The 12540-nt window shown below is 42.0% G+C and overlaps 1 protein-coding gene across 1 annotated transcript; it reads right to left on the reverse strand.

Moving 5' to 3' along the window:
• Nucleotides 1–649: 649 nt before the first annotated feature.
• SEC61A1 (SEC61 translocon subunit alpha 1) lies at nucleotides 650–10939 on the reverse strand. Its single transcript, XM_054162722.1, has 12 exons — nucleotides 10811–10939; nucleotides 9385–9452; nucleotides 8801–8866; nucleotides 8622–8700; nucleotides 7036–7167; nucleotides 6205–6314; nucleotides 5838–5991; nucleotides 5134–5294; nucleotides 4180–4377; nucleotides 3646–3837; nucleotides 2025–2101; nucleotides 650–935 (listed from the first exon to the last, which is right to left on the reverse strand). Exons 1-12 carry the CDS (start codon nucleotides 10815–10817, stop codon nucleotides 749–751), a joined length of 1431 nt encoding a protein of 476 aa, XP_054018697.1. The 5' UTR covers nucleotides 10818–10939; the 3' UTR covers nucleotides 650–748.
• Nucleotides 10940–12540: the final 1601 nt, after the last annotated feature.

Here is a 12540-nt window from a genome sequence, read left to right on the forward strand (position 1 = left end):
AACACACTCCCGTCATACAGAAACTTGACAACAGTCTCAAGCCAATATTCAACATCTGACAAGGTCTAGCATAGTCATTACAAGACAAAACATTTGGAATCGAAGACATCAACCAGGAAAAAGAAACAACTGCCTTCCAAATCTGCCACACTGGAGAACGCCCCAAACACAAACCCGAGCACATTCAACACTGTTTGTGCTTACAACCATCGTCATGGAACGTGAGCATTAGAGGGAGAGAATTTTATCTTCTCACCACTACTGCAAAGGAGCTGCAAAACCAAGTTAAATGAAAAAAACCAAAAGAACCAAAACCCCAAAACCCAAACAACACAATAATAATCCCTTCCAAACATTCCTTTATGAAACAATTACTCAAACCTCTAAAGGCTTCAGGTAGACTAAATTTGAAATGGGCTCAAAAAAAAAAGGAAATTTCCAAGAGTCACTGAACTCAATCCTTAATTCAAGCAACCTAACACACAATTAAAAAAAGGTTCTTAAAAAAATTCTTTTCTTTTTTTTTTTTTTTGCACAGTTTTGTGTTTTTTTTTTTCTCCTCTTTTATAAAATGCAAACAGTATGCTAGAAAAGTCTGAACAGAAGGGAATGTGTCCTGGAAATATTGTTTAAAGTAAGTGTTCAAATACAATGATTTTATCAAGTTTATGTTACTTCTTTTCACCTGATTGGCTATGCTTTGAGAATGTTCCTCCCCTCTATTTTGGGGTCCATGAGAAGCCCAGGTTTAGAAAAGAAGAGCTCCCATGCTGCCAACTTCACTCTGTTCCTTCACAAAAATTTCAAAGTACTGATAAATGATAGTGACGGCCAGCAGAATGCCAGTCCCAGACCCAATCGCCCCAAGGAAGTCTGCCAGCACAGAGAGAGCACCAATACAGAGACCACCAAATGCAGCTGCTGTAGGGATGTACCTGCAAGACAGGAAATAAGAACAGGAAAATGTGTCATTAGAGTTTGCTCAGGATATCAAGAGATATAGAGTTAGTAGTGTGTGTGTATATATGGAAAGCATCTAAATCAGAGGCAGATTCCTCCCCTAGAAAACCAATCTCACAGAACAGCAAGAATGCTGCAGAGATCATCTGACCAGGTGATTAAAAAAACAGGAATGACATGAATGGAAAAAAGTCAATGGCACAATACTCTTTTCATGGGTCTACAATCCAAGATAAGCAACGTGCAATAGTGCCAGCAGGCTGCATACAGTAAGGAAGTTTAGGCTCGAGGTGAGGAGAAAGCTCTTCACTGAGAGAGTTGTTAGCCATTGGAATGGGCTGCCCAGGGAGTGGTGGAGTCACCATCACTGGAGGTGTTCAAGAGGGGATTGGATGTGGCACTTGGTGCCATGGTTTAGTCATGAGGTCTGTGGTGACAGGTTGGACTTGATCTTTGAAATCTCTTCCAACCTTGGTGATGCTGTGACATAAAAAGCTTAACCTGACTGGAGGCAAAAAATACTAAGTTAAGAAGTTATTACAGTCTACCCTGCAACTGAGCACAAAGAAGCAGCTTATGGCTCCTGGCTTTTCAACTCATCTGCAGATGACTGAAATCTAAAGTTACAACATTTCTGTACCACAAAGGAGATTTAGAAAGCCTGGAGTCCAACCCATGCCTAGATTTACTTGATTTAGAAGCAAGGTCTGTGTGAAAACAGCATTAAAGACAGTAACACATTAAAAATCATAGTGAAAAAAACACTTGTGTGTCACTCTGCAGTAGTCAAGTACACTCAAATGGTCACTGTTGGCTATCCTATAAAAAGGATAGAAAAGAACAACAGAAAAATACAAGCTCCAGAATTGAAGGGCATGGTCTAATTGTAAGACAAGACTACACTGTGCTGTACACATCTCCCATTAATGAGACAATATTCTCTCTCACACGTTAACACCGAAGCTGGGGTATCTGTGTTCTAGGAAAATGGAAGTCAAAGCAAAACTTTCCATGTGCTGCCCCATAACACTTTGTACTAAGAGTCTGTGAAACCTGTAGCTCACCTGTTTAGCTCATGCACCATTGAAGTTTCCCTGTGGCCTCGCATTACCATTTGTTGTTCTTTCAACTGTTTGGCAACCTGCATTGGAGCAAGGAAAGGAGCAACTCAATTTAGCATCATTTGACTAGGCCACACACTCAGCACTATGGGAAACCAGAAGCAAGACATTTCAGAACATGGTGGTGGGTTTGGAGTGTTTTGGGTTTTCGTTATTCATCTGAGTTTGAAACAGCCAGCATTCTAACTTCAGATAGAGAGCAGTCACAGGTGCTTTCCCACACTATCAGCTACACAAAGCTTTGTGGATAATTCTGTTCCTATTGAGAAAAGGAAAATCTGGAAATGGGTAGCTACTCATACATAACCCTACTCCTGCTCTGCCATTTAACTTCCTGGTTAGAGTTTAGTAGACCTTAGCAAAACTATCCTACGAAGCATCCATTCCAGTGTCCCACATTCAGATGAGCTAACTAACTATTGGGGCCATACTAGAAACTATATGACTTAGAAAGAATCCCTTCTTGGAACTTTAGCCTTATATTGCATTTTTGCAATGGTACAGGGTTAGAGTAGAGCCCTGCAAACGTTTCACTAACATCTGAGGGGAACCAAAACTCTAGCAGGGGAACTTCTGAAGCTGCTTGTTACTGAATCCCTGTGTACTGAGAAAAAGACACTTTCAGATGATTAAGTTTCCAGTTTTCCACTATATAATGAACACTTCAATAATTATTTAACAATTTTTACTTCTTGACATTGTTTACATGAACTTAGCATAATTTTATTCAGTATTATGGGAGTATATTAAAGTGTTAAAAGCTATTGGTTTATTGAAACAAAACCCTGGCTATACATGGCTGTGAGTGAGTCCTTGAACGCCTGACAACAAGCAGCAAGATCCAAGTCCAAATAAGAGTGCTACAGTAACTGTGTAACTGTCACATATTTGTTAAAGAATGCATTAAACTGTTCCATATGGCTGCCAAATTCTATTTCCTACCCAAAACCACACAATACAAACATACCACAATGACAACTATTTTCCATCTTGTTTTCCAATTCCAATTTCAGGAGGCTATAGCTGCTGAATATCAAATATCCTTTAGCAAGTGGAGATTTTGAGAAGCTAGGCTCAGGTATATGAATGCACTGCACTATGTTCTTTGCTATCGTTGCTCCCAAGATAAAAATACCCCCTGGTTAATCATATCAGAGACATTAAGAATGCTCTGTGTCAGGCATGGGTAGTCAAGCTGTAACTACAGCTTAAGTGACAACTGCTTTACACATGGTGCATCTACCTTTCTTTGGCACTTTGCCTGTCCCCACACTCATGTTACACATCAATGTTCAAAGTTTCCTGATGCCAATGAAAGAAATTACTTGAGCTTTGCTGCTGCAGTTTTAGAAGAAGCAGTAAACAGGGGGAAAAAATGACCCCCACTCTGCCCTCATCTTCCCCACTTACAAAGACAGGCACACTCATTGTTTATACAAGCAACAAATACTGCCCACAAGATAACCAGCGTAACAGCTACCTCAGAAGAAAGCCAGTCTCAGTCTTGCACCAGCCCATTTGTTTTCATCCTGTAAGCCTACATAATTTATCATTTTAAACTTACATCTTTGGCAGAGGAGCCAGAGACTTCAATCCATGTCTTGGAGAAGAAAGCACAGGAGCCCAACATAAACACGATATAAACCACTGCATGTACAGGGTCTTCCAGCACTGAAGAAAAGGACTCTGGAGGTGATAGGTAATAACAAAGTCCACCAACTGGGTAAGCACGAGCAGGGCCCCCAGATGACGTGTCCTAGAAGAAGGAAGCAAGAAGTCACCAGCTTTTTCATTCTCTCAGCCATTGGGCTAAGCCTGGGTTTGCATCACAAGCAGATTATTTAAAGTGTAAATGGAATACAAAAAGGAACAGCAAAAACAAACCAGCCCAAGGCAAATGGTAAAGAGAGACCTGACATCTACAGTCACCACAGCAGGTCTCATACTCTACTATTAATTTAAACAAATTTTATTTAGGAGTTTCAGTGTATGTGACCACCTGTACAAGTGTGCCTTAATGTTTAGAAGCCATCTCTTCAACCATGCATTGTAATGATGCTCTCACAAAGCTGTATGCAAAGTTAGAAGGGATACTCACAGACCAAGTGCCCAGCAGGCTAACCAGCAAGTTGCCACTGAAGCGAGCAGAAAGCATCTGGGAGATCACATAGAGGTTTGAGACCAGGGCAGACTGAAGAATGATGGGAATGTTGGAAGTGTAAAACAGCTTGATAGGGTAGGTGTTGTACTGGCCACGGTAGCGAGCAGACTTGATGGGAAGATCTACTCTGAAGCCCTGGAAAAGTTTGCACAAGAAAATCTCCCATTATATCCGGACACAAACCCATATTGCAAGTCATAAATTGCAAGTGCAAAGCCCTGACAGCAACAAAATAACCTGTTACCATTCTGTGCAAGTACATATACTTTATCTAGAGGGCTACTCATGCAAACACTTCTGCAAAGGGCCTGGAAACCCTCAAGGTCATCTGAACACACACACATATATGTATATATATATATATACTAGAAGGTATGAAAGACACAGACATCAGAAGAAATGTAAAATCTCAGAAAGACTGAACATAGTGTCCAGGGAAAGAATTATTAAATGTTTCTATATTCTTCAGCAGTTTGTTGCAAACAAACAGTAAGACACAGACACGCTTAGAAACTCGAAGAGAACTACCAAGTATTTTCCAGCAAAAAGCAATAGCTCTGAGGTTAGGCAGTGTTGCATACACACATTCATCTGGGGGGGTTTTGTTTGGGTTTGGTTGGTTTGTTTGGTTTTTTTTGTGATTTTTTTTTTCTTCCTGTTTTATGTGTGTGGTTGGTTGTTTGTTTCCCCCCGAGACTTACAGTAAGCCTCAAGTCTTTTGTGTGGCTATATTAAAGGTGGAAACTAATTAAGAGAAGCAAGTTCTAAAGGAACATCCAGATGTTCAGGTACAAAAATGAGTCTTCTGATGACACTAGAAAGTAAAAATATAGTTTCCTGGAGAAGGAAGAGGATTACAGATCTACTTCCCTTTCCCCCCCCACTACTGACCTGGAAATAAATTACAATAGCAAAGACGAAGATGGTGGCAATCAGATTCATAAGGTTGGGGAGATTCTGACGGTAAAAGGCCTCACGAAGAGCTCTGACTTTGTCTGTACGAGTAGCCAGGAGATGGAACAGAGCAATGATGGCTCCCTCAAATTCCATGCCTTGGAACAGAAAAGAAAAGTTAGGTGAGCTGCAATGATCTCCAAACTTCAGTGCTTTCTCCCATTAGGCAGGATTCAGAATGGGATTTCTCCAAATCTTTTGCATCTTGAGCATGCTCTCAGATTTGTACTACTGTCATCTTCCACAACAGATAGGTTACTTGCAATACTTCCTTTAAATTCCCCTGCAGTGGCCTAGAATCATCATCCAGCATTGTTTGTGTGAAAGCAAATGTGATAACCTTACTTGAATTATCTATTAGCACTAAACAAGATCACCTCCTGACAGGTTTGAAGAAAGAAGTCTCTGAGGTAAAGAGTAAGAAACACAAGAAGAAAGAAATGGATGGTATTTGCCAGTAAGTTTGGCAGTAATGTTAATACAGTATCAGTCTACCACTGTAGAGTTTTTAATCATGGCACCATAAGAAATTCAAGTTCAGGAAGTATCTTGAGAGATACTACAAAATTAAAAAGAAATGTCCTTGCATGTGCACCCTGCATAGGAGCTGTATTGACAGGTTTCACTACACAGCATATTACCTCGTCCTGTGTTCACTGTGGTGGGGCTGAATGCTTTCCACACAATAGTCTCACAGATATTGGTAGCAATGAAGAGAGAGATGCCAGAACCAAGACCATATCCTTTCTGTAAGAGCTCATCCAAGAGCAGAACTATCAATCCAGCAACAAAAAGCTGCAGTAAAAAACACAAACCACATACAGCATTAGTCCTGTCTTTTTAGTGTTTGTTAACAAAATAATCGGTACTAAAAGTTACCGAGGGACTGTGCATACATGAGGAGGAAAGCACACTTTGATCTCTTTGTTTCTGCATGTAGGGCAGGCAGTGCCTCAGGCTCATTTTTCTAACTTAAAGAGGGAGTGTAAGCAGAGGATGAGAAATTACCTGAATTGTAATAAGCAAGCAGATCCCAGCACCCATCTCAGATGGGTCTCCATACATTCCAGTCATTACATAGACAATAGACTGTCCAATGGTAATGATCATTCCAAACACTGTAGAATAGAAAACAAAAAAGCATGCATTTGTTCTGGAGATTTATGTCACTGGGCAATTACAGAAATAGACAGCTGGGAAGGAATACGTAAGCCACAAGATGTTTAAATTCAAGGGCAAGTTAAGTTTCCTGTCTGAAATCTGGTACTGAACACACAAATACAGACATTTCAGAAATGAATACACTCAGAAGCAAGCAGGTTTGGTTACCCACAACTGCTACAGACATTGCAAATGCTGAGAGTGTTAAGATATTACCTTAGCAATCTATGATTCTGTTCTCCAGTAAACAGACCAGTAGGTAGTGTGGAACAGCATCAAATAGCTCAAGAATACCCTGAGCACAGAGAGGTCATATTGCTGAGAAAAGAACCATGCTTAAAGCATCAGGGTAGAAACAATTCCAAGAAACACCTTCATCAACTTTTTTAGTTTAACAGTGACCACCACAGTTCAAAGGCTGTGCCCCCACAACCTACATAATGCTCAGTTGATCGAGTAAGATTACAGCAGTAATTACAACCACACAGCTAATTTTCCTCTTTGGACCTTTCCAAAGCTTAACAACAAGTCAGCCAGCAGCCAGTAAGACTGAATCAGGAATACATGACAGAAACCCATCTATCTGGCTCCAGCACTCACCACATGCTAAATTCACACTTCCTATTGTTAGGGTTCTACATTCTAAGCCATCAGCCTTTAGCGTCAGCTGCTACTCACATTTCTGTGCTCCATTGAAGAGAGCTCTGTCCTTTGGGGTGTCACCAACTTCAATGATCTTAGCACCTGCCAAGAGCTGCATGATGAGCCCAGACGTGACAATAGGTGAAATACCCAGCTCCATCAATGTACCTGTCAGGCACAGGAAGGACAATGAAAGCAAACAATGTGGCGTGCCATACCCAAGCACCTTTGAAGTGCAAAGGTTTTTTCAAGCCTTCATGATTAAGAATATATAAAACTCAAAATCTCCATAAATGCAAAAGGCTTCAATGATAAGAGAAGCTTGTTAAAAGCCAGTCTGATAAGCATTGCAGCACTCCTCAGTACCACAAAAACAATGTTCACTGAAAAAAATATGTTGCTGTCAGGAACAGATTTGCTCTGCATGAAACAAGGTAGAAATCTGCTTTCTGCCTCTGACAATCAGTCACTTCATCATTTGCAATTTTAAACAAGAAAAATCTGTGGTGGGTTAAAATTCCGCCCCCCTCCCCAACATCAACTTTGCCAGACTAACTCAGTTGCAAGCAAATGAAAGCTCTATTTACAGGCAAAACTACCACCTACATTGGAATGCAATGAATATGTACAAAATATACAGTATTTACAATATTTACAGATAGGTACAATTAACAAACAACACGAGAACCCTGCCCCCAGTCAGAGACCAGGGAGGCTGTCTCTCTGCCCCCTCCCCTAAGGGAGAAAGGAGCAGAGAAAAAGTAACTGTTAGACTTAACCAAAGCAACGCAGCCGAAGTCAAGCAGAAGCAGATTAGTATCCCTTCAGAGCAACGAAGTGAGCAGAGAAGAGATGAGAAGCAGCAGCCCCCAGAATGTTTTGGTACAAGCAGCCTTATGATAGATACCTCTCCAATGAAATTGCTTAGAATATCTGTTTTCTTTTTCACACCCAATTTATGTTTTTCTACTTTTCTGCTCAAAATCTGTGAAAAAGTTTTAAAGGCATAGCCTAAAACTACCACAAAACCCAAACATTTCTCAGGAGAGCACCTTAGCTGCATGCATGTTTTTATGAACATCTCATTATGACATACACTGACACACAGCCCCAGTGATAGGTATCTCTCACAGATACAGCAAAATGAATTCAGGAAACTGTCACCACTTCTAATTCAGACCTGCACCTGAAAAGCCTCTACAAGAAACTGAAATTTATACAAGCTATCATGGATTATGGTATTCTGCAAGACAGACTCAAAGGTGTCACACAGAAAAATCAAAATAGATGTATAATAGGGTCTGAAATACATACAGAAGATTGCAACAGCAGTGATGTGGGTAATTAAGAACTGTCTCTTCCCTAACCCTTTCCCCCTCAAAATGCTCCTTGACTTTTCGTACATGGAACAGATTGTGCACAGCCAGCCATAAAGTCATTTTGTCCACAAAGTTGTGCCCTTCCCAACACCACACTGGTTTATGATTTTACATAACATCTAACCAGACTTCCCTCTCCACTTTGTTTTTGTCTTCATTAAAATAAAGTGCAATGTAAGAATGAGTTAAAGAAAACACGTTTTGATTCAAGCTAAAAATGCCCTCCTAAAAGACTGACTGTACCTCTATTTGATGCCAAAATCACTCTCATCCAGTAGAAAGGATCTGCTGAGTCTGATGACATGATACCAAACAAGGGAATCTGCATTTCCAACCAAGAAAGAAAAATAATATTAAGTCAGATACCAAAACATCCTTTAAACGTTTCTGTTGCTACTTAAATACAAGAGATAGAAACATACCTGGCAGCATACTAAGAAGATGAAGAGTGTGATAGCTGTCCATAGTACCTTCTCCTTAAATTGAATCTAAAGGAAGAACAAAAACCAAACTAAACAACCAAAGATGACAGAGCTATCAAGATAACAAGAGATAGCCAATCAGGCAAATTGTCATAGTAGCTAAAGCACAATTGATGTTCTTGTGAAGGGACAAAGTACAGGGCATCCTAAAGAAAGGAACTTGCTCATCCCTTTCATACTATATAAGGCTATGGAAAATCACAAGGCTTTATTGAAACTTTAACTCAAATGCCAATGGAAGGTATTCTAGTACTTCCACAGAAATGAATCTTAAGATTTTCATATGAAAGTGCTTCTGGTGAGAAAAAGGTAAACATAATACAGAGAAGCTTATCTCAGAAATAACCTTAGAGTAGAAGCAAAGATTGATGAAGTGCTATTTTAAACTACTCTAGGTTACAGTCTGACATGTACTGCTTTCAACATCACACCACTCACAGCCGTATCTGCACAGTTGCATTTACCTGCAAATATATTCTTGGGCAACCACATACAAGCCTAGGAAGAAAACTCTATGAACTCACCTTCCGCTCTGGCTTTTGGATTTCAGGCAAGATAACACAGAAGGGCTTGATTACTTCAAGAAATTTTACTGTATGGACAATAGTTAAAAGACAAAATTAACACAGAGAGACAAAGAACACTGGATAAAGCTCAAGTAAAATTGCATTTGAACATATCAAAAGTCCCAATTAAGGACAATGGTTTGTTGTGTGGGTTTTAAGTTAATTTTTTTTATCTGTTCTAAACATAGATTTAGCTGGCACTGGAAACAGAGAAATTAAAAAGAAGTTGGTGTTTTCCTGTTAACAGTGCAAAAACCCCACCCTTGCCATGGCTTTGCATGAGTTCATTGAACTTTTATTTTATAGTAGCTTCTTCTCCTCTAGTCTAACATCTGAGAAAGAAAATAAGCAAGACAGTTTTAAATCAGGGGTTACTTTGGGCCATGCAACTTCAGAATTACTACATACTGTCCAGAAGCAACAATTCACTTAGCATACAAAACTTCTCACACAATCTGCTCCTAGTCAGGGAGACTAGTTAGGGATATATCCTTAGATTAGAATCTGTCTTTTTACACTATATAGAAGATGAGAGTATCTGCATACTCACAAGTTCTGTCAGCAGAGTGATCTGATTTTGAATGGAGTTAATGCTAAACTGAAGATAAATGCAAGACTGCCCATATGTTCTGGATTGATTTGAACAAAGACGTGTACTATGCAAAAGAACTGATCCTACTGGTGGCTTTTCACTTCTTTGCAGAATGCTGCAACTTCAGTGGCAATTCTGTAACACTTCAAGACCAGCCCAAAAGAATTATTTCCTTAATTGCCTGAAGTTACACTGGATTGTGGTTTTAAAGCAAATAATTACTTTCTTCTACGTCCACAACAATATACCAACTAAGAGGCTTTCCACACCAGACTGAAGACTTCCAGTCAATCTGTCAATGGAGCTGAAAGCGTTGTGACCAGTCTCCGAACTTGAATTCCCGCCTCTAACCGCGTCGGTACCACACCAGGCACACTGGACCTAGGTTGGCGGGACCCGATAGTGCCCGCCAGGCAAGCGGCCCGGTAACTGGGCATCACAGGGCAATCTCCCTTCCCCAGGAAGATCGCCATAACCAGGAAATAGATCTTGCACCGAGAAAGCGAAAACAAATAAATCACTCCATAAGGAGCCTCTAAATCACAGAAAGGGAAACCCACGCGGGGCTGGCCGGCCACAGACGGAGTGCCGCGGGCCCAGAGGCCTCAGGGCGGGTGAGAGCAGAGCGGCGGCCCCTAAGGGGGGCACGGGCCGCCGAGCCGCCCGTGAGGAGGGCCCGTCCTGAGGTGCCCATGAAAGGAGAGCCCGGGGCTCTCACGCACCCCGCAGAAACCCCCACTACCCTGCCTTCCCGCTCCTGCCGCCGCCCAGCCGAATCGCGCCCGTACTCACTGCCCATGGCGGCCGCCGGACGGGAGCGGGGAGCGAGCAGCGGCGGCAGCTGCCTCAGAGGGACACGTCAGGGATTCAGCCCGGCCGCCTCCTTCCGCTTCCTGCCACGCGCCGCGCTCGCTACACGCCGCTACCACTGCGCAGGCGCAGACGCCCGCTCCGGCCCCCGCAACCACCGCCCTCCGCCGCAGCGACGGCGAACCGCCTACAACTCCCGTCATCCACCACTGGCAAAGTGACCCGCACCTTCCACGGAGGGCCCCTGAGCCTTATTGGCTTCCCGGCGGTCTATGCAGCCAATCAGATGACGCGGTGACACGCAGCTAGCTGGTAGTTGTAGTCGTGGTCCCCCAGCTGCCATCTTAATGAGGTTGGGGGGGCACCGGAGCAGGGCCCGTGGGGAGGCGCGGAGGTCGTAGCTTAATCTGAGAAACGCATGTTTTAGTTACCAAACCCCGAAACGTTGACTTAAGATATTTTTACCGATGAATACACAAGTAAAGGAAAATTTCTGCTGTTGTGTTTTTATGGTGCAATGTGGTAGCCCTTCCTCTGCAGTAAGCTGACCCCCCCCCACACAAAACAACCGATGCTGGCGTTCAGTCACTGCCCTCCGAGGCTGGGTCTAAAACCCTCAGGTTGAGATGGACTTCTAATAAACTATGAAATACTGATGGGGGGAGAAAAAAGAAAATCATGAAACCTTGTGCTATGTGTCAAAGAGCAATGGTACATCATTGCGTCACTACCATCCCTGTCACTGTATCACTCAGGAGCACCAGCAAGTGAAGTATGCTCACATTGACTTATTGCTGCAGGTGCTTCTTTCCGTCCTGTGTTCTTTCCAGGCCTCTGTAGAAGGAGTTATCACCGATCTGAAAACGGAAGGTTAGAGGAAAGAGAAAAGCAAACACAGGCATTAATACCAAGCAATTAGAGTCGGCATACAGGCTCTCTGAAATCCATAATGATTTCCTGTACCTTTTTAGGTGCTTAGTATGCTTTGTTTGGTTTTTTGATCCCTACTTTTCTGAGATTAACTTTGGAAGACTAGTCTTAATCCAAATTTCCTGACTTTTCTTCCCTCTCTCATTTTTATTGGTGGACAGTATATTTGCCTTTCTCCAGGCTTCTAAAACCCTGCATCTCCTCTTAGAGTTGTTGAAGACAGTTACAAATGAGAATGTTTTAGTCAGTTCTTGTCCAGAACAGCTTATTTTAAAACACTGACACTGGTTTTAACCCACTCATTTCTAATTGCAGATAAAGCAACTGCTTTCCAAGTGACATGCTGTGTTGCAAAGTTGATTTGCTAGGATGATTTTGACTTACTACCATGGGCACTGTGCCTGGTTTACCAGAGCCTACTGGTGGAAAAGAAAGAAGGGCTAGCAGTGGTTTTGTGGAAGACTGAGCAAGGAAACAACAGCAGCAGTAATTCAGGGGATTGATGGCAGAAGCATGCAAATGAAACACCAGAATTCGCTGAATTTATTAAAATAAGGCAAACCATTGTGAGAGATGCTGGGAACATCTCTATGCCAGATCCCCTGCTATGTTAGGAAGGGTAGCACGGCTTTATCCTTATCTAAATGGCCCATCTGCTTTTAGCCCTTTAGAAGTCAGGTGTCTAGGCAGTTTTCTAGATTCTATGGGGAATGGGGAAACACTTTGCCATCTGCTTTTGGCTTAGAAGAATTGTCTTCCAGAGGTATCTGTCTCTTGATTGT

This window comes from Dryobates pubescens, chromosome 1 (genome assembly GCF_014839835.1).
Source record: "Dryobates pubescens isolate bDryPub1 chromosome 1, bDryPub1.pri, whole genome shotgun sequence".
NCBI lineage: Eukaryota > Metazoa > Chordata > Aves > Piciformes > Picidae > Dryobates > Dryobates pubescens.